At 49.5% G+C, this 27127-nt stretch overlaps 4 protein-coding genes across 6 annotated transcripts in view; 1 reads left to right on the top strand and 3 right to left on the bottom strand.

Moving 5' to 3' along the window:
* traf3 (TNF receptor-associated factor 3) overlaps positions 1 to 599 on the bottom strand; it is a 19689-nt gene extending 19090 nt beyond the window's left edge. The window contains exon 1 of the mRNA XM_056589922.1: positions 359 to 599. The gene's annotated coding sequence lies outside the window, so the exon portion shown is untranslated. The remainder of the gene's footprint in view (positions 1 to 358) is intronic.
* Positions 600 to 1012: 413 nt separating this feature from the next.
* Positions 1013 to 12143, bottom strand: rcor1 (REST corepressor 1). 2 transcript variants are annotated; one of them, XM_056589923.1, is made up of 13 exons: positions 10777 to 12143; positions 10629 to 10688; positions 9922 to 10002; positions 8934 to 8986; positions 8538 to 8699; positions 7453 to 7625; positions 7120 to 7189; positions 6879 to 6932; positions 5998 to 6198; positions 5487 to 5564; positions 5327 to 5384; positions 3235 to 3491; positions 1013 to 1663 (listed from the first exon to the last, which is right to left on the bottom strand). In XM_056589923.1, exons 1-13 carry the CDS (start codon positions 10931 to 10933, stop codon positions 1634 to 1636), a joined length of 1434 nt encoding a protein of 477 aa, XP_056445898.1. In that variant the 5' UTR covers positions 10934 to 12143; the 3' UTR covers positions 1013 to 1633. The 2 variants fall into 2 exon arrangements, with proteins under 2 accessions (XP_056445898.1, XP_056445899.1); XM_056589924.1 differs by having other exon boundaries at positions 1016 to 1663; positions 7510 to 7625; positions 10777 to 12139.
* On the top strand, positions 11724 to 14667 carry ankrd9 (ankyrin repeat domain 9). 2 transcript variants are annotated; one of them, XM_056589927.1, is made up of 2 exons: positions 11724 to 11826; positions 11962 to 14667. In XM_056589927.1, exon 2 carries the CDS (start codon positions 12778 to 12780, stop codon positions 13666 to 13668), a length of 891 nt encoding a protein of 296 aa, XP_056445902.1. In that variant the 5' UTR covers positions 11724 to 11826; positions 11962 to 12777; the 3' UTR covers positions 13669 to 14667. The 2 variants fall into 2 exon arrangements, with proteins under 2 accessions (XP_056445902.1, XP_056445904.1); XM_056589929.1 differs by having other exon boundaries at positions 11733 to 11845.
* A 768-nt stretch (positions 14668 to 15435) lies between these two features.
* Positions 15436 to 27127, bottom strand: part of tecpr2 (tectonin beta-propeller repeat containing 2) — a 21809-nt gene continuing 10117 nt past the window's right edge. The window contains exons 15-26 of the mRNA XM_056590489.1: positions 26781 to 26896; positions 26440 to 26613; positions 26066 to 26246; positions 25259 to 25400; positions 24608 to 24848; positions 24009 to 24098; positions 22821 to 22918; positions 21920 to 22055; positions 20542 to 20690; positions 19931 to 20072; positions 19293 to 19442; positions 15436 to 17123 (exon numbers count right to left, since the gene is read on the bottom strand). Of these exons, the coding sequence (XP_056446464.1) occupies positions 16984 to 17123; positions 19293 to 19442; positions 19931 to 20072; positions 20542 to 20690; positions 21920 to 22055; positions 22821 to 22918; positions 24009 to 24098; positions 24608 to 24848; positions 25259 to 25400; positions 26066 to 26246; positions 26440 to 26613; positions 26781 to 26896 (1759 nt within the window). The 3' untranslated portion in view covers positions 15436 to 16983. The remainder of the gene's footprint in view (positions 17124 to 19292; positions 19443 to 19930; positions 20073 to 20541; positions 20691 to 21919; positions 22056 to 22820; positions 22919 to 24008; positions 24099 to 24607; positions 24849 to 25258; positions 25401 to 26065; positions 26247 to 26439; positions 26614 to 26780; positions 26897 to 27127) is intronic.

The following is a 27127-nucleotide window of genomic DNA, read 5'->3' as shown; positions in this document are numbered from 1 at the left end:
CCCCTTCACGTCAGCCCCACATCCATCAGCACCTCTCCCCATCCCAGCCCAGACTATCACCACCTCACCTAATTAGTCCTCAAGGTGTGCAGACAGACAGAGCTCGCCCCTCATCTCCACCAACACACATTTTCAATAAATGTACATTTTATTCCCAGGAGACGCGGGTATGGGGTTATTCAGAGGCTCGCTGCTCCGCGTTCAGCGGCACACAATGGGCTCTGACATTACCTCATCCACTATCAGTTGGCTAATGTTGCCGTAGCCTAGCGTTAGCCTAGCCTAGCCTAGCCTTTATTAAGAGCCGCCAATCTCCACATTTATTCCAGAATAGCGCAGCGGGCCGCTCTGTACTCACATGAATCAGACGCGGAAATCGGCTACACCGACCAGCCGCCACATCCCGACCCGCTACACGCCTTCGAGCTCCCGCGGTGCAAACACATCGTTCACCTACGGTCCTCAAACACTGGCTTTTTAAAATTCATGGGTGACGGCGAGCAGACGCTGCTTATATGTTGATGTTACACTGGAAAGCCCCATCAGCTTCTTCCGCTCAGGAAATCCCCGTCAGAAAAAACACCGCAGACCGCAGCCGCGCCGGTAGATGGCGCTGGTGGCTGGACGCTCATGCATTTATTAAAGGCTGCACTTCATACACCGATTTTGTTCGACAGTGCTTCCCAACCTTCGCTAGTCTTCTGCAACCCCCAGCCCCATCAGAACGGTCCAAGTACACCTTCATTCACAACAAACCATATCCGTTTTCCTTTGAACTACTGTTGAACTGTTCATCATTTTCATTTAGCAGGACTATAGTAACATTGATATTGTTGTGCATAGGCTTGTAATATTTAAGATGAGGCATACTTCAATTAGTTCTTAACCTAATTGAGAAGCAATTATATTTAAATAATTAAACAATGTTTGTTATGTTCTAGTTTTTGCTTTAAAGTCTAAAACTAACTACCCCATTGGGGTCTCATCTATAGCGCCCAAATATCTCAAGCTCATTCTGAGATCATTCATTCTATTCTTTCACTCTATTGCTCCCAACCCCACTAGACAGTAGTGTATTATACTCCTATTGTCTCGGGGCCGGAGCCCTTTCTGTTTCTATTCCCGTCACCCTGCGTCCTGAAGCCCAGGACTTCCCCGGGATCAGACTCTGGAGTTCACCAGTCCCAAGATTACGGTCTGATGGGCATCAGGCTCCGTAATTCACCAGACGCTCCGGACAAAGCAGACACGCAGAGTCAGAATAATAACAGTTTATGTAGGAAGAGACAAAAAGAAAGAATAATCGTGAGTTCATGATTTAAAAGAGCCTTAAAAGGGTCAAAGCCTATCGATTGTTCCCATAGAGCGTTTAACAGGAATAGTCATTACTTACAGCATACCACCAATCTACACGACAAGAGTTTTAAAGTGGAGACAGCTCCATAAACCCTGAACAGTTGGAAAAACCAGTGACCTCCCACCAGCTCCTACTGGGACCAGTGGCCGAGGGCTGGAATCCAAGGCGTTCTTCTTCACTTCCTGCTGCCAGCTCCCAGCCATCAGTTGCCATGGTATCCTCGTTATATCGGTGTGTGTGTGTGTGTATGTGTGTACGTGTATGCGTGTGTGTTTCTCAGGAGGTCTGGGGCGTCGCGGGCTCCTCCTGGAAGACAAACGGGGCAACATAAAGAACTGCGTCTAAACGTCGGCTCCGGGCGGCGGCCGCAACAGCGCCGCCTAGTGACCGGGAGGTGACAGTGGTGAACGGATCCACACCCCTAAGCCCCTGGTTAATGAACACTTTTGGCCCGCCTATATTGATACATCGATGTGATTGATTAATGTTCTGGGCCAGGGGGAGGCCCAGAATATACACGAGTATATCGCTCGTTCCCAGAGTGACTCGCTGAGCGAATTCAAATTGTGCTCTTGCGAGAACTTTGGATTTCCAGGGTAGTATTGGCTCCAAAATATCGGCTCAAGAAAATCGGTATCAGCGTATCGGTCATCGGCTAAGGCTGATAAAAAAAAAATCGGTATCGGCCCTAAAAAATAAGTATCGGTCGATCCCTAGTTTGGGGGGGTCATGGAAGGGCGGAGGCGATTGACGTTTCGTAGGTGGAACTAGGCAGACCGGGGGATGTTATTGACGTGGGATTGAAAGGATAGTGTACTGTCTAGGATGACACCCAGACTTTTAACCTTGGAGGAGGGTGAAACGGTGGAGCTATCGATGGTGAGTGAAAAGCTGTTTGTTTTTGATAAGGTTGACTTTGTACCAATGAGTAGAACCTCGGTTTTGCTATTATTGAATTTGAGGAAGTTGAGAGTGAACCAGTTTTTATTTTCAGAGATGCAATTAGTGAGGGAGGTGGGCGGAAGAATGGACGAGGGCTTAGCGGTGAGGTAGAGCTGGGTGTCGTTAGCAGAACAGTGGAAGTGAATGTTCAATTTGCGGAAGATTTTGCCGAGGGGAAGAAGGTAGATAAGGAACCGGAGGAGCTCCATGACAGAGCCCTGGGGCACACCTGAAGTGACGGAGGAGGGGATGGATTTAACTGCATCTAAACGTCTGCACGAGCGGCTGCCGGGAGGTGACAGTGGTGACGTAGGTTCCCTGCGTGACGTAGGTTCCCTGCGTTTATGCCAACGTCCACAAGAAAACGTTTGACCTTTTAGAAAGGATTTAGAAAAGAAAAATGTAAGTAAATAAAAAAGATGTTAATCGGCGAATGAATGTTCTTCCGGCGTGTTGCCCTACATAACATTATCGCCCCCTACTGGCTATCCGATGTCAGTGTCGTTCCAAATCGAATACTCTGTGGTGCACTATCCGGAAGTTACGATCGCGACTGCTGCCGAGGCTCCTCCCCTGAAATAAACATCCCGCTTTGAACGGTGAACTCTTTACGCATAGTAGCTATAAAAAGCTATAAAATAAAAAAAAATACAAAATGACTAAATTAATGCAGGCTATGTGGAAAATGCGCCGAAGTTGGCTCAGCCTGGCTCCGCCTCTTCCCGCTACCTAGCTAAGATGGCTGCCGTTGAGTACGAAAAGTGTGCATCGATCCACACTCCGAGGTTTGACCGTTTTGAGTACACCATCCTTTCAGTACACTTATTTTCGCCCGATCTTAATTGGAACGCCCTGCGTACTCAACCTAAGTATAGTGAGTACTGATGGCGTGGATATTGTAACACAGCGCAGGTCATCGTGACATTCTCCCCCACCTCCTTCGGCTCCTCGGGCGTGGCCGGGGTCGTGACCCCTCCCTCCTCAGCAGACGGAGACACCTCCATCTTCTCCTCCTCCCCTGCGCCTCCTCTCCTCTCCCCCTCCATGCCGTGCTCCGCCTGCCACTCCTGCAGCACCTCGTCCAGGTTGAAGCGGCGCCGGTAGTTGACGAAGAAGTTCTTCACCTGCACCACCGACTTGTTCCCGATCACGTCCGAGATGGCCTGGAAGTCCCGGCCGTACTTCCTGATGGCTGAAGGACAGGGCGGACGGGTGAGCTACTGCATGAACGCTCGGGGCGTTCAGCAGACGCTTTTATCCAAAGCGACTTACAATAGGTACATTTGTCAGAAGAAGGTGAAACGATATATCTCTGTCGGTGCAGTAAGGATGTTCATAGAACCAAGTGCCAAGCACTGACAATTGTTACGTTATAATAATAATAATTATTATTATTTTATTTGAAAGCGCCTTTCTCTGCACTCAAGGATAGAGTAACACAAAAGTAATTAGAAAGAATCAAAATTAAGAAAGATAAATAAATAATTATAACAACAGACATAGTATCGGGCATCAGGTGGTATAGGCAGTTCTGAACAGATGTGTTTTGAGTTGTGATTTGTAAAGGGGGAATGAATCAATGGTTCTGAGTTCGGATGGTAATGACTTCCAGAGACGGAGAGCAGAGCGGTGGAGTTATCGATGGTGAGTGAAAAGCTGTTTGTTTTTGATAGTTAATTTTGTACCAATGAGTAGAACCTCCGTTTTGCTACTATTTAATTTGAGGAAGTTGAGAGTGAACCAGTTTTTTATTTCAGTGATGCAATTAGTGAGGTGGGTGGGCGGAAGAATGGACGAGGGCTTAGTGGTGAGGTAGAGCTGGGTGTCGTTAGCATAACAGTGGAAGTGAATGTTCAATTTGCGGAAGATATTGCCGAGGGGAAGAAGGTAGTTGATGAACAGGGGGGGCCCCAGGACAGAACCCTGAGGCACACCTGAAGTGACGGAGGAGGGGATAGATTTAAAGGACTTCCGTTTAGTAAACTGAGTGCGGCCTGATAGGTATGATTTGAACCAGTCTAACTGAGTGTGGGGGATGGCAATGGAAGCTAGCCTGTTGAGGAGGGTGATGTGACAGAGTGTGTCAAAGGCTGCACTCAGGTCGAGGAGGATGCGGATGGGGAGGAGTCTGACTGTCTGCACTGACTGTTTCAGTGCTATGGAGCGGGCGGAAACCGGACTGGAACTGATCATATAGGTTATTATGGGATAGGTGAGAATGGAGTTGGGAGGCAACTGTTTTTTCAAGGATTTTAGAGATGAAGGGTAGATTTGAAATTGGACGGAAGGTTACCCATTCCCTGTGTACAACAAAGATGGTTCCATCTTATCCTAGCTAAGTACTATAACTAAGAACGACATACAATAAGTGCGTACATTAAGAGCCAGGATGTTCAACATACAATAAGTAGGAAGAGTGGGAGGGGGAGGTCATGCAGAGTCTAGGTGAACTCTGAACAGGTTTGAGTCTTGAGTCTTTTGCAGAAGCTGTTGAGCGACATTGCAAGCAGCTCGTTCCACCACTGCAGGGCCTAAACACTAAGCTACTACTAACCAGCGGGTGTGTCGAGCACGCTAGGGCTGCTTGATTATGGGAAAAATCATAATCCCGATTATTTTGGTCAATATTGAAATCACGATTATTCAAACGATTATTTTTGAGTTTGAAAACATGTTGTATTTGTTCAGCATGTCTCTCCGATTATTTTTTTTGCAACTGAGAACTTTGATATTTTGCCTTAAAAAAATACACAAAATGGTGAAAAAGAAAATGATCCAATCTAAAATGATAAACAGATATTTATCCAGCTGTTATGCCCTTTCTATAAAACATAAAAATAAAAAAAAAGATTATAAAAAAGAAAACATTTGAAAACCTGTGTTATTATGTTAATTTTGTGATAGTTTGACGCTAAAATCGAAAGCGCGATCAAAATTTGATTATTGGCCCAACCCTAGAGCACGCCAAGGACTCAAGCATCCTGTGGCCAGAACCAGCCTGGTCAGAGCGCCAGAGGCGGGGCCTACCTTGGACAGCGAGGAGCTGCTCTTCTGTGGTCCAGCGGGTGTTGAACTTCTGGTTCACCTGGAAGAAAAAAACGTTCTTCAGCAGTGTTCTCCAAACCACCACAGACCAGATGTCAAGGGTCACAGGTCAAAGGTGAGAGTGAGGGTGAGGGGGGGGTACCTCAGGGATTCTGTACTGCTCCACTCCCGAGGTCAGCTTGTCCTTCAACGTGCCGTTGGCCTGTTTGATGGTCTGGATCTGAAAGGGACGAGAGACCAGTCAGTCATGACGCCCGGTCGACTGTTTATTCAGGGGTCCATCCAGACATATGATCAGGCGATCGGCTGAGTCTCGGGGGTCACTTGACCCCACGGTTTAGTTGTATTATGTACGGTAACAGCTTGCGAACGGTTGCAGCGTTGTGCTGTTTACTGTAACCAGTGCTGCATTTTTATTATTTCAAATTAAAATAACTGTTAAACTCTAACATGTCTATTAGTGATACAAGAGCACTGCCTAAACACAAATTCATCATTAAAAATTGAATAAATAAATAATTTACAAAGAAATCCATCAGAAAAAATATAAAGAAAAGACTAAATGTTGGTCTTATTATAAACACATTTATACAGAGAAATCCATTACAGAAAAAAATCAATGATGGACCACTGGAGGCAGTGTTTTATCGTACTTGTCGCTTGATGGTGACCAGCTCCGAGTCCAGCTGCCGTATCACCCCCTTGGCAGCGGGGGCGCTGCAGGACAGGGCCGCCACGTCGCCCTGCGTCAGGTGCATGCCTTTGGGCGGCTTCTTCTTGGTCCTCTGCAGGGTCTTCCCGGAGAAGCCGGGCCCCTCCCTCTTCACGTGGACGGGCTTATCTACGGGGGCCGGCTGGAGACACGAGGGGTGGGGGGGGGGGGGTCACGTTATTTAGACTTTGATCAATCAAATGGGGAAACAGGGGGATCTCAACGGCAAAATAAAATATGGTTGCTATCGCCAGCTGAAATGTTTTTTTTGCACTAGAATCAACCGTGGCTCGTTCCACTGCCCCTTCTGCTACTTATTTTTTACATGTTTTTATTTTAACAATCGTATTACTTTATTTTATTGTATTGTTGCTGCTATGTTGAGGTGTATGTCTGTTGAGGAACGAAGCCAAAGAATTGCACCGGTGTCCTTGTACTATAAAATGTAATCAAAGTCATTCAGATTCAGATTAGGATAAATGGTGTTCCAGTTTTCTATTGGCTACGCCAACGGACCTGTACAACTGAGGCCATTGCTCTGATCACATTTTATACCTCTATCTAAAAAGATAAAGATAGAGACATATCGATATAGAGATATAGATTTTTATGATTTGGTATATGTTACACGTGAACCTCGTAAGTTGGTGCAATTTGATTGGTTTGCTATCTCGGGATATTGGGCATATCCCATGATTAAGATCTCAAACTTGTTTTCATCGCGTGACGGTCGTCTCGACACGCTTATGTAAACGAATAAACCGCTGATAAAAAAAATCAACTATTCACTTTGCCTTCGGCAAATAATTGTTAAATATTCACCTTCTGCTCGCTGGATGGAGCCACCTGGGAGCTCTCAGGCACCGCCGACCCCACCTGACCGACAGAACAGAAACAGGTTAGAGCTGCTGACCAGCTAATGACCTGCTGCTAGCCAGGGTTTACCTAGTTAACCAGCAAACTAGTCATTTTACCAACTGATAAACAAACCAGTCGGCAAACAGAAACTTGACAGACAGGTAAACAGAGAGACAGACAAATGGACGAACAGGTAGACAGGTACCTCCTTGGTCGGGTCTTGGAATTCTGTGTCACTTGGAGCGTTCACGTTCCCCTCCTCCACCTCATCCTCACTGACACACACACACACACACACACACACACACACACACACACACACACACACACACACACACACACACACACACACACACACACACACACACACAGGTATTAGTAACTTTACTAGTTACCAGAGCATGATGGTCACCATGGTTACCAGAGTGCAGTTGTAACCATGGGTACCAGAGTGTAGATGTAACCATGGTTACTAGAGTGTAGTTGTAACCATGGTTACCAGAATGTAGTTGTAACCATGGTTACTAGAGTGTAGTACCTGTCTCTCTCTCTTCTGCTTGCGGGCGTGGCGGTAACCATGGTTACTAGAGCGTACCTGTCTCTCTCTCTCCTGTGCTTGCGGGCGTGGCGGTCCATCAGGCTTGTCTTACTGCGGCTCTTCTTCCAAGAGTAGTAGAACCTGACCAGGCTGGCCATTGACTTATCTGGCAGCTACACACGCACACGCACACACACACACACACACAGCTGATGTATAATTATATAGTTTGATAAAGTAGAGTGTTGATGTGCCCCCTAACTGCTCCTGACGAGCTGGCTGTCGCCCAGCATGGTTGACTCTGCCGTCGGTGGGTCAACGTGGGTATTAAACGATGCAAGTCGCTCTGGATAAAAGCGTCTGCTAAATGCCCCAATTGTAATTATATAGTAGAGATCTTCACCATCTGCTCGATGTATAGTTATAGCTCCCGTCTGAGCAGCGATATATTTAAGGTCAGAGTAAGGCTAAGGCTTCCCGGACACCTGTAGCATATCGCTAAGTTGTGTGGGGAATTTCCCTAACATTTGCTCATAAAAACACTCATCAAGGTCACACAACGATGGTACTAAAAATGTATAGAGTAGAGGGAGCATGGATGCAGTTCCATAGTTGTATCAAGTAGAGGGAGCAGGGATGTAGCTCTGTAGTTATATAGTTGTGTAAAGTAGAGGGAGCATGGATGCAGTTCTATAGTTGTGTAAAGTAGAGGCATGGATGTAGCTCAATAGTTCTATAGTTGTATCAAGTAGAGGGAGCATGGATGTAGCTCTATAGTTCTATAGTTGTGTAAAGTAGAGGGAGCATGGATGTAGTGCTGTAGTAATATAGTTGTATCGAGTAGAGGGAGCATGGATGTAGTGCTGTAGTAATATAGTTGTATAGAGTAGAGGGAGCGTGGATGTAGTGCTGTAGTAATATAGTTGTATTGAGTAGAGGGAGCATGAATGTAGTGCTGTAGTAATAGAGTTGTATTGAGTAGAGGGAGCATGAATGTAGTGCTGTAGTAATAGAGTTGTATTGAGTAGAGGGAGCATGAATGTAGTGCTGTAGTAATAGAGTTGTATAGAGTAGAGGGAGCCCACCATCTGCTGGATGCGGTGGAAGCTCTTGCCATGGAAGCTGAAGGCCTGCTCAAACAGGACCTTGTCCTCCACCGTCCACTCGTCGGGGAAGGGGGTGAAGTTGGGCAGGTCGGCCAGAGACTTCTCCACGTTGTGCTTGTGCCAGAACAGCATCCCCAGCGCCTGGACACACACACACACACACACACACACACACACACACACACACACACACACACACACACACACACACACACACACACACACACACACACACACACACACACACACACACACACACACACACACACACACACACACACACACACACACAGGTCAGCTGGAGCCTGGACATGGCCGTGATGACACCGACCACACCGCTCTTCCTCTGCGTGTGTGTATCCATGGCCACCTCACCTGTTCCATGTTGTAGCCGTGTCTCTCCTTGGCGATGGCGATGTATTCGTCCACTGGCGAGAGAGAACCGGCGTGAGCACACACAGTGATACCGCACCACTGTCTCTCCCTTCACCTTCCCCAGAGCTGTCTCTCTCTCCCCTCATATCCCCTAGAGCTGGTCTCTCGCTCTCCCCTCTCATTCTCAGAGCTGGTCTCTCCCTTCAAGTTTCAAAGAGCTTGTCTCTCTCTCTTCCAGGCAAGTTCCACAGAGTTAGTCTCTCTCTCCCCTCAAGTTCTCAGGGCTGGTCTCTCTCTTTCCCCCTGACATTCTCAGAGCTGGTCTCTCCCCTCACGTTATCAGAGCTGGTCTCTCTATTCCCCTCCCGTTCTCAGAGCTGGTCTCTCTCTTCCCCTCCCGTTCTCAGAGCTGGTCGCTCTCTTCCCCTCACGTTCTCAGAACTGGTATCTCTCTTCCCCTCACGTTCTTAGAGCTAGTCTCTCCCATCACGTTCCACAGACCAGGTCTCTCTTCCTCACATTATCAGAGCTGGTCTTTCTCTCTTCCCTCAAGTTCCACAGAGATGGTCTCTTTCTCCCCCCATCACAGTCTCAGAGCTGGTCTTTCGCTCCCCTCAAGTTTCACAGAGCTGGTCTCTCTTGCCTCTCGTTGTCACAGCTGGTCTCTCTTCCACTCACATTCTCAGAGCTGGTCTCTCTTCCCATCACATTCTCAGAGCTGGTCTCACTCTCCCCTCTCATTCCCATAGCTGGTCTCTCTCCCCTCTCATTCTCAGAGATGGTCTCTCTCGCCTCTCCCGTTCTCAGAGATGGTCTCTCTCTTCCCCTCCCATTCTCAGAGCTGGTCTCTCTCTTCCCATCCTGTTCTCAGAGCTGATCTCACTCTTCCCTCCTGTTCTCAGAGCTGGTCTCTCTCTCTCTCTCTCTCCCCTCTCGTTCTCAGAGCTGGTCTCTCTCTCCAATATCCCGTTCTCAGAGCTGGTCTTACATTTGGTGTCGGCCAGCGAGATGCTGGGGATCCAGACCAGCATGCCCAGGTTCTCTCGCTCCTGGGCCGTCTTCGCCACATCTGGAAGCAAAACACCACCTCAATAACATCTGGAACACCAGCTCAATAACATCTGGGACACCAGCTCAATAACATCTGGAACACCAGCTCAATAACATCTGGAACACCAGCTCAATAACATCTGGAACACCACCTCAATAACATCAGGAACATCAGCTCAATAACATCTGGAACACCAGCTCAATAACATCAGCTCAATAACATCTGGAACACCACCTCAATAACATCTGGGACACCAGCTCAACCGGCTGCCCTCCTCAGACCTAAAGATGCTTTTACATACATACGGTACATAAATACATACCACACACACATACAGTGATTTTCAAATTTCCGACTATTTAAGGTGGCCTAGAGGTCAAAGAAATATATATATTTTTTTTATATAGATGATAAAACTAATAAATGTAAGAATAATATTAATTAGGTTTTTTTTCTTAAGAATTGGTTATATTATTTACAAGTTTAATAACGTTTATATTAAGGACGATTATATCAGCGAAATGAGGAAAAGCAAAGTTAGAGATGAGTAAACTCTATGCTATCACAACCCGGATGTTCGAGGCTACCCATTCCTCAAAAGACAACTCAGCAGGTCAGGTTGAAGACGTGTGAGAAAGGTTTACCTGGGTCATAGTCCGGTACCATGGCTTGGTACTGCGGTCCAACTCGCATCCCACCGCCACCTGGACGCAAACAGAAGTCAGTTTGGTGCCAAACTAAACAATTTAGAAAGAGCCCAAGTAGTTGGGAGAGACCGAGGCTACCACTCACCGTGTTCCTCGTCGCTGCTCGAGCCCGAACTCCCCTCTTCCCAGGAGTTGACGCTGTTTCCGTTGGACTGATAACTTTTGTTCGGGTTGTTTACGGCGTTCCTGCCCCGTCTCTTTCCAGTTATCTCGATGCCGTTCTTCTCCAACATCGCCGGCATAGTTGCAGTGGAAAAGACTGAACTATACTAACTAGGTGTTAGCAGCGAGGCTAGCAGTTAGCTCTGTGGCTAGTTAGCAGGCTAGCCGGGGCGGTCAGACAAAGTAATCCGTCAAATGGGCTAATGATGGACTCATGAACCTCAGTCAATGCCTCGTACTCAGAAACATCCCGACATCCCCACGCACCGCCGAACCCCAGAGAAACAGTGTTGGTTCACAGCTTCGGAGCGACCATGCGAGTTAAGACTCGGACGGGGTCGATAAAAGTTGAGGTAATCAGCTAGTAGGTTTACTGTGCTCCTCTTAGAGTTAAATAACGCTCTCTCTCAACAACGACATGGGCGGCTGGTTCTACGTTGTGTATTTCCGTCAGAGATGATCATCCTGGCAGCAGAAACAGAAGCCGTGGAGATGAGGACGCGGAGGCGGTCGTGTCTTTCGGTTCAGCGTGTTGAACTCCGGGTTGTGTCAACGCAAACTGTCGGCCAGATGGCGCTGCTGCTGTCACCACTAGCTTCTTCACACACTCCTCCACGAACTGTACCCTCATCTCCTTCACAAACTCCTCTTCAGGGCTCCACAATTATCATCCTAATATGTTCTTTATTGCGCCAAAATAACTAAAATAATCATTTGATGTGCAAACGTACATAGCAATACAGCTCTTTCGGATGTTCTTCATCATTCTCTTCACTCCTCTTCATCAGGACTCCATCCTCATCATCTCCACCAATGGTCCGCCAGGTGGCGCCATCCTCATCATCACCATCATCCTCATTATCATCATCATCATTATCTTAACTCCTCCACAGTCTCCCTCGGCCGGGTCAGCTCCTCAGACGTCCGTACTTTCAGTGCGGATTCCAACATCATTCAAAACATCCCTATTCTGGTAATTGACTGCCAACTTGGTACGCACACACCACTACACGCACTTTTATTGTTATTGTCCCGTTTGCGTGTGACACCGCTGTCGCGACATTCCTATTGATCGTGTGTTGATCGTAACAATCGGTTTCCTCAATAGTTGATGTCGTGTTGAGGCGTGGATCTATCGACGCATCGACGGGTGTTTGTGTACAGAACGAGGCGACCCTGGACAGACGCCGCCCGGAGCTCCTGAGGTAACGCAGACCGACGCACGTCCCGGCCGGCGGCCGGGCAAAACATTGAGTCCCCGCGATGTTCGCGATGTTCGCTATGCAGCAGCGACACTCGAAACGCGTCGGCCACAACAAGTGGGTCACGAGGGGGGATACCTCCTCGCTCTGCAAATAAGGGCACGGCCAGAGGACGATCTACTGTAAACAGGTGGTGATGTCACATTTCAGCACACACTGGACGGAGTCGCGGGCCAATGGGGTGCACTAGTGACGCACGCGGGGGGTCCGGCTAAGGGGTATTTAAAGCGCGTGGTGTTCGGCGCAGGGGGGTTTGGAGAAACCGCTGCAGGAGACTGAACTACCGCCCCGCTACTGTTTACCGCCGCTGCCTTCTCTCGTGACTGACTCCTCTTCGGTGCAACAACAGACCCGTGCACGGAGCAAACTCCAGACTTGGATTGTGCTTCTTACTCGCGATACTTTTGAGTGTGTATTCTAGTCGGTGCCCTAGCGGTACTTGACTGTGTTGGGGGTGCCCTAGTGGTTCGTCACTCTTTTTCGGGGGTGCCCTAGCAGTGCTTGACAGTGTTGGGGGTCGCCCTAGTTGTTCGTGACTTTTTTGTGGGGGTGCCCGACTGTGTTGGGGGTCGCCCTAGCTGTGCCTGACTGTTGGGGGTCGCCCTAGTGGTGCCTGACCGTGTGTTGGGGGTCGCCCTCGGGGGGGGCAGAGTGCTGAGAGGATGCCGTGGGACGTGGAGGTGCAGCACGGCGAGGGCCGCTCGGACTACAAGTCGGAGAAGCGGTGCCAGCGGACGTCGCTGGCCTTCTACCAGGCGGTGCGCGACGGCCTGCCCCCCTGGCTGCTGGAGGACATGCGGCGCATGGAGGTGTTCCACTGGGAGGCGGACGGCCAGGCGCGCGCCTTCAGCCCCGCCGAGGCGCTCCTCTACGCCCTGGTGCACGACCACCAGGCCTACGCGCGCCACCTGCTGGCCGGCTTCTCCGTCGCCGCCCTGGAGCCCCCCAGCGGGAGCTTCCGCTGCTGCGGGGCGTCGGGGCCGCCGCACCTGGCGGCGGCGGTGCGCTACGGCCGCGTGGCCATCCTGAAGATGATGCTGACGGCGCTGAAGGACCTCCCGTCGGAGGGCGCCCGCCGCCGCTTCCTGGACGGCGGCGGCGGCTGCCCGCACGACGCCGACGGCGGGAAGACGGCGGTGCGGCTGGCGTGCGACCTGCTGCGGCCCGAGTGCCTGCTGCTGCTGCTGGCCCACGGCGCCAGCCCGGGGCTGGGCGACGGCGCCGACGGGGCCACGCCCCTCGACGCCCTGCTGCGGCGGATGGGCGGCGAGCCGGCCCGCGGGGCGGCGGAGGCCCGCGCCCGCCGGGTGTGCCTGGGCTACCTGCTGCTCTTCACCCCGCGGCCGCACCAGGGCCTCCACCGGCGGCTGGCGGAGCGGGAGCCGGAGCAGTGGCGGCGCCTGGTGGGGACGGAGGCCTTCCGGTGGCTGGCCGGGGCGGCCTCCCCCCCCTCCCTGTTCGTCAGGGCCATGCAGACCCTGGTGCGCTCCGTGCCGGCCGAGCGGCTGGACTGCCTGCCGGGTTTTCTCAAGCCCATAGACTTCCCTCTCTGATACGCCTGTCCGACCGACACCCTGGCAGCTATGTATAATGTATATACGGTATAGAGTGTGTGTGTGTGTGTGTTGAAGGCCGACATTAGCGCTGTGCCTCGGGGGCGTGCGGACTGCAGGAAGCTGGAGAAAGAAGAGGACAGACTTTGTTTGGGAAAGGTTTTGGTTGGGGTAATGTACATTAGAAGGCGATGTGGTGCGACTACCTCACTGGGCGCCGGTGCTCTTGAGCAGGGCACAAACGAGCCCCTCCCCCCCGGGGGGTTGGCTGTTTGTTGTAAATAAACTCTTGTTACTAAACTGGTCTGCGGCCGCTGTCATGATTCTATACATCAGCAGGGACTGTGTTGTAAACATCACTCAGACTACATTAGTGTTATAATACACTTCATTAGTATAGACTCAGCCCACAGAAGTGTTATAATATACTTCATTAGTATAGACTCAGCCTACATTAGACATTAATGTGTTATACACTTCATTAGTAGAGACTACATTAGTGTTATTATACACCTTATGAGTGAAGACTAAGCCTACATTAGTGTTATAATACACTTCATTAGTATAGACTCAGCCCACAGAAGTGTTATAATATACTTCATTAGTATAGACTCAGCCCACAGAAGTGTTATAATATACTTCATTAGTATAGACTCAGCCTACATTAGACATTAATGTGTTGTACACTTCATTAGTAGAGACTACATTAGTGTTATTATACACCTTATGAGTAAAGACTAAGCCTACTGCCTACATTAGTGTTATTATACACCTTATGAGTAAAGACTCAGACTACATAAGTGTTATAATACACTTCATTTGTAGAGAGACTACATTAGTGTTATAATAAACCTCATTACAATAGACTCGGTCTGCATTAGTGATATAAATCACTTCATTAGACTAAACCTACATTATGAATGCATAGCCCCATGTCTCATAAATTTCCACAATGTGTTGATTGTATGGTCACTCTGTACTTTGACCTTAGTCAAAGTACAGAGTGACAGTATGACACATAGCTGATTGTGTGATCGAAGGTTTATTCTTCATAGTAAAGTTTGTTATCTGAAGATGTGTCAGTCCCGACACCTCTCTGATCCTACGTACCTCTCGGAGCCCAATCTGAGCCTACTTACACCTCTCTGAGCCTACTTACCTCTCTGAGCCCAATCTGAGCCTACTTACACCTCTCTGATCCTACATACCTCTCTGAGCCTACGTACCTCTCTGAGCCTAATCTGAGCCTATTTACACCTCTCTGATCCTACGTACCTCTCTGAGCCTAATCTGAGCCTACTTACACCTCTCTGAGCCTACTTACCTCTCTGAGCCTACTTACACCTCTCTGAGCCTACTTACACCTCTCTGAGCCTACTTACACCTCTCTGAGCCTAATTACACCTCTCTGAGCCTACTTACCTCTCTGAGCCTACTTACACCTCTCTTAGCCGATTTACACCAATCTGATCCTACTTACAGCTTACCTAATCCATACTAACCCTCATCCTTACTAACCCTAACCACCTTAGTCCTAAAGACCACTTACCCATAACTAACCAATAATGTTTTACTGCCCCACTAGTTAAATCCACGTTCAAACTCCACACTAGTTAAACCCCATGCTGCTGCACTAGTTAAAGACTAGTTAAACCCCATGCTGCTGCACTAGTTAAACCCCATACTGCTGCACTAGTTAAAGACTAGTTAAACCCCATACTGCGGCACTAGTTAAACACTAGTTAAACCCCATACTTCTGCACTAGTTAGACTAGTTAAACCCCATACTGCTGCACTAGTTAAACCCTATACTGCTGCACTTATTAAAACATTAGTTAAACCCCATACTACTGCACTAGTTAAACCCCATACTGCTGCACTAGTTAAACACTAGTTAAACCCCATACTGCTGCACTAGTTAAACACTAGTTAAACCCCATAGGGCTGCACTAGTTGAACCCCATAGTGCTGCCCTAGTTAAACACTAGTTAAACCACATACTGCTACTATATAGACAGGATACTCTGAGTGTGTATTCACAAACCTGTTGAAGCACCACCGTTACACACATTTATTATGTACAGGAGCATGTGTTCACCAGCGCCACACACGTTGAACCCAGAGCCAGATGTGTTCACCATCGCTGAACACATTAGACCCAGAGCTCCCTCCACTGACTGACTCGTCATGCGTCACCGAAGCTTCCACTCATGAACGACAGAGAACATGTCCGACCGCTACCGTGATAAATAAAGCAGTGATGGATGAACACGTCCGGATTCCTGTTGGGTTTAGATGGTTTATATGCATCATTAAAAACCGCTTCAAGGTGGGCCTGATACAACACCTCTGACAAAGGCATTTAAAACATCTCTGGGTAAACGAAGACCTCAGCCATCGTCCACCAGCAGTGATGGAAGAAGAGGATCTTAGTCTAATCCTCTAGTTAGTGTTGTTTACTAGTCTGAAGGCTAGTCTTCACAAGGTGACATCTTGTCCTACTGGCCGACTGGGCCCACTTATATCAAAGGTTAAGAGCATTGAGGTTAAGGGTTAGGGTTAGGGGTTAGTGTTAAGGGTTAGGGTTAGGAGGTAGTGTTAAGGGTAAGGGCTTAATGGTTAAGGTTTAGAGTGAGTGTTGGGGTTATGGGTTGAGGGTTCAGTGTAAGATTTAGTGTTAAGAGTCAGGGTAAAGGGTGAAGGGTTAAGGTAAGGGTGGTGGGTTGAGGATACAGGATAACGATTTAGTGTTTTTGGGTGTTAGGGTTAGGATAAAATTGTACTTACTTAATCCCAGACATGAAATGCCACAGCACCAGGTTAAGGGTAGGTTAAGGGTAGGTTAAGATGCCTCACCCACTACCTGCAGATCCGGTCTGGTACAGTATGGTTTTCGTTATGAGTTACACCTTAACCATGGATTAAACCTCTATGACTTAACGCGTTAATGTCTACCTAGTAACAACCATTTGCGTACACTTCAATAACAGAACGCAGCGTTTCTCAGGGAAAGTGATGCATGTGCAGGTCTAACGGGCCTAGGTCACACCAAAGGGGTTATAATGTGCATGTGTGGCATTCTTAGCGTTAGTATTTACAAGAAAACAAGCAGAGCCTGGGCCAATAGGGTGAGCCCGTCATCAACCTCAGCCAATCAGAGTGGTCCAAACACGGGGTGGATCCTCCCCTTTTGTTTTTTTGTCCCCCTTCAAATGTTCACAGGAAGTCCCAATAAAAACGCTGTGACATCATCAGATGCCACAGGAAGTAGAGTCCCGTTGCGTCATCCTATCAGCACGGCGATGACATCACTCTTTAGATGACCTCCCATTCGTCCTCAAGGTCGTCGGCAGGGGGGGCGGGGTCGGCGGGGGGGTTGTGGGGGAGGGGCTTAGTGAGGCGGTGGGACAGCCCGCCCGAGACGGTGACCGCCCACAACGCATCATCAGGAGTGACTAGAGAGAGAGAGAGAGAGAGAGAGAGAGAGAGAGACCATCAGTACACACGAGAGAGAGAGAGAGAGAGAGAGAGAGAGAGAGACCATCAGTACACACGAGAGAGAGAGAGAGAGAGAGAGAGAGAGAGAGAGAGAGAGAGAGAGAGACAGAGAGAGAGAGAGAGACAGAGACCATCAGTACACACGAGAGAGAGAGAGAGAGAGAGAGAGAGAGAGAGAGAGAGAGAGAGAGAGAGAGAGACCATCAGTACACACGAGAGAGAGAGAGAGAGAGAGAGAGAGAGAGAGAGAGAGAGACCATCAGTACACACGAGAGAGAGAGAGAGAGAGAGAGAGAGAGACCATCAGTACACACGAGAGAGAGAGAGAGAGAGAGAGAGAGAGAGAGAGAGAGAGAGAGAATCAGTACACACGAGAGAGAGAGAGAGAGAGAGAGAGAGAGAGAGAGAGAGAGACCATCAGTACACACGAGAGAGAGAGAGAGAGAGAGAGAGAGAGAGACCATCAGTACACACGAGAGAGAGAGAGAGAGAGAGAGACCATCAGTACACACGAGAGAGAGAGAGAGAGAGAGAGAGAGAGAGAGAGAGAGAGAGACAGAGAGAGAGAGAGAGAGAGAGAGAGACCATCAGTACACACGAGAGAGAGAGAGAGAGAGAGAGAGAGAGAGATAGAGAGAGAGAGAGAGAGAGAGAGAGAGAGACCATCAGTACACACGAGAGAGAGAGAGAGAGAGAGAGAGAGAGAGAGAGAGAGAGAGAGAGAGAGACCATCAGTACACACGAGAGAGAGAGAGAGAGAGAGAGAGAGAGAGAGAGAGACAGAGAGAGACCATCAGTACACACGAGAGAGAGAGAGAGAGAGAGAGAGAGAGAGAGAGAGACAGAGAGAGACCATCAGTACACACGAGAGAGAGAGAGAGAGAGAGAGAGAGAGAGAGAGAGAGAGAGAGACCATCAGTACACACGAGAGAGAGAGAGAGAGAGAGAGAGAGAGAGAGAGAGAGACCATCAGTACACACGAGAGAGAGAGAGAGAGAGAGAGAGAGAGAGAGAGAGAGAGAGACCATCAGTACACACGAGAGAGAGAGAGAGAGAGAGAGAGAGAGAGACAGAGAGAGAGAGAGAGAGAGAGAGAGAGAGAGAGACCATCAGTACACACGAGAGAGAGAGAGAGAGAGAGAGAGAGAGAGAGAGAGAGAGACCATCAGTACACACGAGAGAGAGAGAGAGAGAGAGAGAGAGAGAGAGAGAGAGACAGAGAGAGACCATCAGTACACACGAGAGAGAGAGAGAGAGAGAGAGAGAGAGAGAGAGAGAGAGAGAGACCAACAGAACACACGAGAGAGAGAGAGAGAGAGAGAGAGAGAGAGAGAGAGAGAGAGAGAGAGAGACCATCAGTACACACGAGAGAGAGAGAGAGAGAGAGAGAGAGAGAGAGAGACAGAGAGAGACCATCAGTACACACGAGAGAGAGAGAGAGAGAGAGAGAGAGAGAGAGAGAGAGAGAGAGAGACCATCAGTACACACGAGAGAGAGAGAGAGAGAGAGAGAGAGAGAGAGAGAGAGAGAGAGACCATCAGTACACACGAGAGAGAGAGAGAGAGAGAGAGAGAGACCATCAGTACACACGAGAGAGAGAGAGAGAGAGAGAGAGAGAGAGAGAGAGAGAGAGAGAGAGAGAGAGAGAGAGACAGAGAGAGACCATCAGTACACACGAGAGAGAGAGAGAGAGAGAGAGAGAGAGAGAGAGAGAGAGAGAGAGAATCAGTACACACGAGAGAGAGAGAGAGAGAGAGAGAGACCATCAGTACACACTAGAGAGAGAGAGAGAGAGAGAGAGAGAGAGAGAGACAGAGAGAGAGAGAGAGAGAGAGAGAGACCATCAGTACACACTAGAGAGAGAGAGAGAGAGAGAGAGAGAGAGAGAGAGAGAGAGAGAGAGAGAGAGAGAGAGAGAGAGAGAGAGAGAGAGAGAGAGAGAGAGAGAGAGAGAGAGAGAGAGAGAGAGAGACCATCAGTACACACTTGACAGACAGACTGACAGACAGAAAGCCCTACGTACGCAAACTAAGTATAGTAAGTACGGGACGTATGGATATATCGGAGCACGGCACATGACCCCCCCCCCCCCCCCTCCCCCACCCCCTCACCCCCCACCCCCTCACCAGCCAGCCAGTGGCTCATTCCCGGGATCCTCTTCCAGTAATCTCCCGCCGGGTTCCTGGCCGTGTTGCCGTAGCGACGGGCGATCTCTCCGTTGGGACATCGGACCCAGACCGTCCTGACACTCAGGACCAGCTGGCTGGCGGCCAGGCCTGTTGAGAGGTCAGAGGTCAACCACGATGTCATGCACTCACTATCACTAGTCATCCACGAATCATTGAACAGTTATTGCTATTCTCCAATAAAAGGTGTGTCCAGGTGTAATCAGGTGTGAACAGGGGCATCCAGGTGTGAACAGGTGATCAGGTGTTTATAGGCGTATCTAGGTGTATCTAGGTGTATCTAGGTGTATCCAGGAGTGAACAGGTGTGATCAGTTGTGAACAGGTGTGATCAGTTGTGAACAGGTGTAACCAGGTGTAATCAGGTGTGATCAGTTGTGAACAGGTGTAATCAGGTGTATCCAGGTGTATCCAGGTGTGAACAGGCGTAACCAGGTGTGATCAGTTGTGAACAGGTGTGATCAGTTGTGAACAGGTGTAACCAGGTGTAATCAGGTGTATCCAGGTGCATCCAGGTGTATCCAGGTGTATCCAGGTGCATCCAGGGGTAATCAGAACCCGGCAGGCAGGGGATCCTACCTGGGACCTGCTCCCAGTCCGTGCCCACGGGCATCTCCTCGTTGAGGCCGGTCCTCACGTGCACGCTGCCGCGGTTGTCCAGCGCCCACAGCTGGCGGTCGTTAGGACTGCTGTGGATGCTGACCAGCTGCACCCCCACCGGCTGGGGGGGGGGGGGGGGCGGGGGGGGGCATGGGGTTAGGTGACACACGCTGCTATAGAGTCTACCTGTACAGGTGTGTAGTCCTATAGGTCAGAGCTGGTTTGTCTACCTGTACAGGTGTGTAGTCCTATATAAAGTCAGGGCTGGGTTGTCAATCTGTACAGGTGTCTAGTCCTATAGAAGGTTAGGGCTGGATTGTGTACCTGTACAGGTGTGTAGTCTTATAAAAGGTTATGGCCAGTCTACCTGTACAGGTGTGTAGGCCTATTGAAGGTTAGGACTAGTCTACCTGTACAGGTGTGTAGTCCTATAGAAGGTTAGGGCTGGGTTGTGTACCTGTACAGGTGTGTAGGCCTATAGAAGGTTATGGCCAGTCTATCTGTACAGGTGTCTAGTCCTATAGAAGGTTAGGGCCAGTCTACCTGTACAGGTGTGTAGTCCTATAGAAGGTTAGGGCTGGGTTGTGTACCTGTACAGGTGGCTCTATGCAGATCCAGGCAGGTAGCATCATGCTGGGGTTCAGAGGTTGCGTCCCGACCCTGAAGTAGACCATCCCCTGGGTGTCCACGGCCCAGACGTTCTGGCCCCCACACGACACGCTGACCAGACGCGCTCCCCCTGGGGGGGGGGGGGGGGGGGGTTACACAAACACCGAAGGTCAGCCTGGCTCGGTGAACAACAACATGACGAAGGGGTCCTGAGCTGGGTGCAGGAGTACAGAAGTCACGGGTGGTTGTTGATTTCCTCGGCAGAGGGGGATGAGTGATTATCTGGCGGATTGATTTTTAAATCAGTGATTGTATGTAGCCAGTCCGCTGACCTCTGACCTCAGGCTGTGGAAACTCCACCGTCACCTTTGACCTCTCAGCCTGTGCTTCATTTGACACCAAGATATCTTTGGTGCAATATAGACACACACACACACACACACACACACACACACACACACACACACACACACACACACACACACACACACACACACACACACACACACACACACACACACACACACACACAGAGCTACATTTACACGAGTAGATTGACAGGTGCTGCTTACATAAGATGTTTTGAATGTCAACATGTTTGTGTTTACGAATTTGTTCTGTGTTTGTACATGTGTGTTTTTGTATATATGTGTGTGTGTTTGAGTGTGTGTGTGTGTGTGTGTGTGTGTGTGTGTGTGTGTGTGTGTGTGTGTGTGTGTGTGTGTGTGTGTGTGTGTGTGTGTGTGTGTGTGTGTGTGTGTGTGTGTGTGCATATGTATGTGCGTGTGTGTATCTGCTTGTGTTTATTTATGTCGGACTGTAATCTGAGAGCTGTGTACTTGAGTGTGTACTTGAGTGTGTGTTGCTTTGCAGCTCAGTTTTTAGTCACATCAGGTGACTTCTTTAAAGCACAGACACACACACAGACACACACACACAGACACACAAACAAACACAAACAGAACCTGACCTAGTGCTAACTAGTAGTACAAACTACCACCGTACCTTACCTATTGGTAACTAGTGGTGCTAACTTCCACAGTACCTGACCTAGTGGTAACTAGTGGTGCTAACTACCACAGTGCCTTACCTAGTGGTAACTAGGGGTACTAACTACCACAGTACCTTTCCTAGTGGTAACTAGTGGTGCTAACTACCACAGTGCCTTACCTAGTGGTAACTAGGGGTACTAACTACCACAGTACCCTGCCTAGTGGTAATAAGTGGTACTAACTACCAAAGTACCTGAACAAGTGGTAGTAACAACCACAGTACCTGGTGGTAACTAGTGGTACTAACTACCACAGTACCCTACCTAGCGGTAACTAGTGGTACTAACTAGCCCCTGCCCCTGGTTACCTAGCTGGCTGAGGTCCAGGCGGGCCCAGTGCATGCCAATAGGACAGGTGGGCGACAGAGTCCTGATGTGGACGTAGCCGTGAGTGTCCAGACCCCACAGGGCGTCCCCACAGGCCGACAGCTGGCTCAGCTCCACCTGCACACAGGTAACACTCAGGTTACACTCAGGTAAAACTCAGGTTACACACAGGTAACACACATCTAACACTCAGGTTACACACAGGGAACACACAGGTAACACTCAGGTTACACACAGGTAACACTCAGGTTACACACAGGTAACACTCAGGTTACACACAGGTTACACTCAGGTTACACACAGGTAACACACAGGTAACAGTTAAGTTACACACAGGTCAGGTAACACACCTTACACACAGGTAACACACAGGTTACACACAGGTAACAATTAAGTAACACACAGGTCAGGTAACACACATCTAACACACAGGTCAAGGGTCACATAGGTAACACACAGGTGAGGTAACTCCCAGTTGAGGTAACACCCATGTGAGGTAACACCCAGGTCAGGTAACACCCAGGTCAGGTAACACCCAGGTCAGGTAACACTCAGGTAACACCCAGGTCAGGTAACACCCAGGTGAGGTAACACCCAGGTCAGGTAACACCCAGGTCAGGTAACACTCAGGTAACACCCAGGTCAGGTAACACCCAGGTGAGGTAACACCCAGGTGAGGTAACACCCAGGTGAGGTAACACTCAGGTCACGTAACACCCAGGTGAGGTAACACCCAGGTGAGGTAACACCCAGGTGAGGTAACACCCAGGTGAGGTAACACCCAGGTGAGGTAACACCCAGGTGAGCTAACACTCAGGTGAGGTAACACCCAGGTGAGGTAACACCCAGGTGAGGTAACACCCAGGTGAGGTAACTCTGTACCTCTGGGGGCAGCGTTACGCTGGAAGGCCGGAGCTCCCCGTCCTGATCCCAGATACAGAAGAGGTCCTTCCTGCTCTGGGCCACCCACAGGAAGGTACCTACACACACACACATGCACAGGCACAGACGCACACACACACAAAAACACACAGATACACACACGCGCACACACACACAGTTAGTTCAGTTCAGTTCAGTTTAACTTTATTGTCCCAAAAAGGGAAACTTGTCTTGCAGTCAGGTACACATAAAAACATAAAAACATAAAAACACAATATACACAAGGACACACAACAAGGAGATAGACACGGGCTAATCATTTAAAAAACTGTCATACTTATCTAGTCATCTGATTCAAATACATTTACAGGTATGTGCAAAGAATTGTGCAAATTTAGCAAACGAATTGCGCTAGGAATAAAAGAGTTCTTTGACCTATTGGACTTAGAAAGAGGGACTCTTAGTCTCCGGCCTGGGGGAAGGGCCTCAAATGAACAATGAAGGGGGTGATTTTTATTGTCCAATATAGACAATGCTTTCTTAGTAACCTTCTTCTGATAAATGTTCAGCAAGGATACTTGTGGACAGCCAATCAACTTCCCAGCCACCTTCACAATATGGCTGAGGTTGTCTTTGTCCACTAAGGCTGATGCCCCCATACCAGGCAATAAAAGAAAAAGTGAGAACAGATTCTATAAAAGATTTATAAAATAAAGACAACATAACCTTAACGATTGTGCTTCCGAAGGAAGCACAATCGTTGTTGCCCCTTCTTGCAAATAGTATCAGTATTAACGTCAAATTTGAGTTTATTGTCTATCATTGTTCCCAGATATTTATACTGGTCAACCATCTCTATGCAGTTTCCATTTATGTATGTAGGAGAACAAGATTGGTTTCTTCTAAAAATCAATGGCCATATTTTTTGTCTTTGAGATGTTAAGCTGAAGAAAAGACTTGTCACACCAACTGACAGGTCAAGCATCATGGATGGAAGGTGAGAGTGGCTGTGGACGTGGAGGGCAGGTGTGTGTGTGTGTGTCAGTGTGTGTGTGTGTGTGTGTGTGTGTGTGTGTGTGTGTGTGTGTGTGTGTGTGTGTGTGTGTGTGTGTGTGTGTGTGTGTGTGTGTGTGTGTGTGTGTGTTTTAAGGCAGATGAGTGATACAATGAATAACAGCGTGTGTGTACCGGGGCGGTAGGGCAGCACCGAGGTGGTGATGAAGGTCCATCTGGTGGAGGAGACGGTTCCTCGGGGAACAACGTTCTGCCAGAAGGTTCCTGACCAAACACAAACACACAACTATAGAACTACAACTAACCAAAAATACACACACCAAATTGTTCCTGTCGATAAGAATAAAGTTCTCTTATATTTTCATGTAACATTCCTATTTGGTATAATTATGTGACAAACGAGGTTGCCCCTAGCAACATGGCGATACTGACCAACGTGGTTGCCCCTGGCAACATGGTGATAACTCCATCGTACTGACCAACGTGGTTGCCCCTAGCAACACGGTGATAACTCCACTGACCCATGAGGTTGCACCTGGCAACATGAAGGTCCCTCTACTGACCAACGTGGTTGCCCCTAGCAACATGGTGATAACTCCACTGACCCACGAGGTTGCCCCTAGCAACAGGCCGATAACTCCATTGACCCACGAGGTTGCCTTAAGCAACATGGAGGTCCCTCTACTGACCAACGAGGTTGCCCCTGGCAACAGGCCGATAACTCCACTGACCCACGAGGTTGCCCCTAGCAACAGGCCGATAGCTCTACTGACCCACGAGGTTGCCCCTGGCGACGTGGAGGTGGTTGCGCCCCGAGGCGATCCAGACCCCACTGGGGTTGGCGCTGACCAGGCTGGGCTGGCACTGGGCCTGCTGGGAGAGGAAGGCCACGCGCAGGCACTCGGCCACACGCTCCACGGGGGTCCTGGTCACCGTGGCAACGCTGTGGGTGGCCTGTAGCAGGGTCTGGAAGAGGCTGCCCTGGTCGAACACCACGTAGTCCGTGATGCTGATCTGAGGAGTGCAGCAGGGACTGGTATTACACCACTAATGCACTGGTATTATACCATACTACATCTATTATACTGGTATTATACCACTAGTACATCTATTATACTGGTTTTATCCACTATTACATCTATTATACTGGTATTATACCAGTATAATATGTGTGAGTATAGTGGATGCGTGTGTGTGCATGTGTATAGGGTGTGTGTGTGTGTGTGTTTGTGTGTGTGTGTGTGTATATAGTGTTTAGTGTATAGTGTGTGTGTGTGTGTGTATATAGTGTTTGGTGTATAGTGTGTGTGTGTGTGTGTATCTATAGTTTTTAGTGTATAGTGTGTGTGTGTGTGTGTGTGTGTGTGTGTGTGTGTGTGTGTGTGTGTGTGTGTGTGTGTGTGTGTGTGTGTGTGTGTGTGTACCTGCCACCAGTGGTGGTCCTCCCCCTGGGGGCTGGCGGGGGAGACCCCGGTCCTGAACCACAGAGCCCCGCTGGCGTCAAGCGCCCAGACCACCCCGCTGGGGCCCAGAGACACACACATCAGCTGGACCCCCTGCGCCTCGCTGTGCACACACACACACACACACACACACACACACACACACACACACAAAATAAATGAATGAAGTTAATACATATATATACAATATATATGGGGAACAAAAACTATGTTGCATTGTGTAAGATTGAGCCCCAGTGAGTAGGAGGGAGACTCCCTCAAAGAGTTCTGCCCTCTGACCGGTGTCCACTGGGTGAGGCCAGCTAGCGTAGCTCAGCTAGCTTAGCTCGCTAGCGTAGCTCAGCTAGCATGGATCAGCTAACGTAGCTCAGCCAGCATAGATCAGTTAACGTAGCTCAGCTAGCATGGATCAGCTAACGTGGCTCAGCTAGCATAGATCAGTTAACGTAGCTCAGCTAGCATAGATCAGCTAGCGTAGTACAGCTAGCATAGATCAGTTAACGTAGCTCAGCTAGCATAGATCAGCTAGCGTAGTACAGCTAGCTGGGTGGCGTGAGTTGGAGGGGCTTAGGATTGACGATGGTACGATTCTTGTAAAACAAAGCGTGTGTGGTGTATTCACGATGTGTGTGTGTCTGTGTGTGTGTTTGGTCTGTGTCTGTGTTTGGTGTGTCTGTAGTGTGTGTGTCTGTTTGTGTGAGTGTGTTTGTGCTTGTGTGTGCGTGTGTGTATGTATGTGTGTGTAATGTGTGTGTAATGTGCGTGTACCTGATCTTGTCGTTCCTCCAGCTGTCCCCCTCGCAGCAGTAGCTGCTCAGCCCCTCCCTGTAGAAGACGGCCCCCTCCTCGCTCAGGGCCCAGACCACGCCCCCTCGCGCACACACCTGGGAGAACGAGCACGGGGTCTCCACCTTCACCGAGCGGGCGCAGGGGCGCTCGGCACTCAGCCCTGATGGGGGGGGGGGGGGAGAGAGAGAGGGAGAGGGAGAGGGAGAGGGAGAGAGAGAGAGAGAGAGAGAGAGAGAGAGAGAGAGAGAGAGAGAGAGAGAGTCAGATATGAAAGCACACATCAGTCAAATACATACTAAGTGGTTTTACACACACACACACACACACACACACACACACACACACACACACACCTGTCTGCAGGTAGAGGTCTCCGTTGGTGCGGAGGATCCAGGCGGCGTTGTTGCTGAGGGCGACGGAGGCGGTGAGGTCCAGGGCTTTGTACCAGTGGCGCTTCCCCTTGATGGACACCTTCCCACAGGCGTAGGCCGTCATGGTCTTCTGCTCCACCTTCCACAGCAGACCTCCTGAAACATGTTCAACATGTGGTCCCAGTGTGTTGACTGGCCCCCAGTGGCCCTCGGGGCCACTGGGGGCCAGTCAGCCCACTGGGACTCTGGCCGGCTCCCAGTAGGGTCCCAGTGCGTTGCCCCCCCACTCTAAACACGTGCCGCCCGCTACACGCTCCACTGACCTGAGGGGGACACCGCCACCTGGTGGATGTTGTCTTCAAAGCGCTGCCATTTCAGACCCCCGTCGGGCAGAGGACTGCAGAACAGGACCCCTTTGAAGTCCAGACACCACACATACCTGCAACACAGGTATACCCACACAGGAGGGTTTAGGATCGGACAGGGCTGAAGGAGGGACAATATTCACCTGCAATACACTGTGGTGTACTCAGTGGATTGGCATCAGCGCAGGGTATCTGCAGGTTTCAGCAAGTCAAATTTAAGACTTTTTAATCCCACCTTGAATGAAATTTAAGACCTAAAACACGCGATGGTGGGGGGGGGGATCCCGCTGTATTATAACCCAAGC

Source organism: Gadus chalcogrammus, chromosome 5 (assembly GCF_026213295.1).
Source record: "Gadus chalcogrammus isolate NIFS_2021 chromosome 5, NIFS_Gcha_1.0, whole genome shotgun sequence".
In the NCBI taxonomy this organism is placed as follows: domain Eukaryota; kingdom Metazoa; phylum Chordata; class Actinopteri; order Gadiformes; family Gadidae; genus Gadus; species Gadus chalcogrammus.
The sequence above is the reverse complement of the archived record's forward strand: the minus strand, read 5'-3'. Positions and strand labels throughout refer to the sequence as shown.

What these genes read in the sequence shown, in the direction of transcription:
- ankrd9 (XM_056589927.1), top strand. Translation starts at nt 12,778, where the DNA reads ATGCCGTGGGACGTGGAGGTGCAGCACGGCGAGGGCCGCTCGGACTAC.
- rcor1 (XM_056589923.1), bottom strand. Translation starts at nt 10,933, where the DNA reads ATGCCGGCGATGTTGGAGAAGAACGGCATCGAGATAACTGGAAAGAGA. An exon ending in ACGGCTACAACATGGAACAG is followed by an intron (nt 8,700 to 8,933) that starts GTGAGGTGGCCA and finishes GTGTGTGTCCAG; the next exon opens with GCGCTGGGGATGCTGTTCTG. An exon ending in CTCCATCCAGCGAGCAGAAG is followed by an intron (nt 6,199 to 6,878) that starts GTGAATATTTAA and finishes TCGTGTCTCCAG; the next exon opens with CCGGCCCCCGTAGATAAGCC.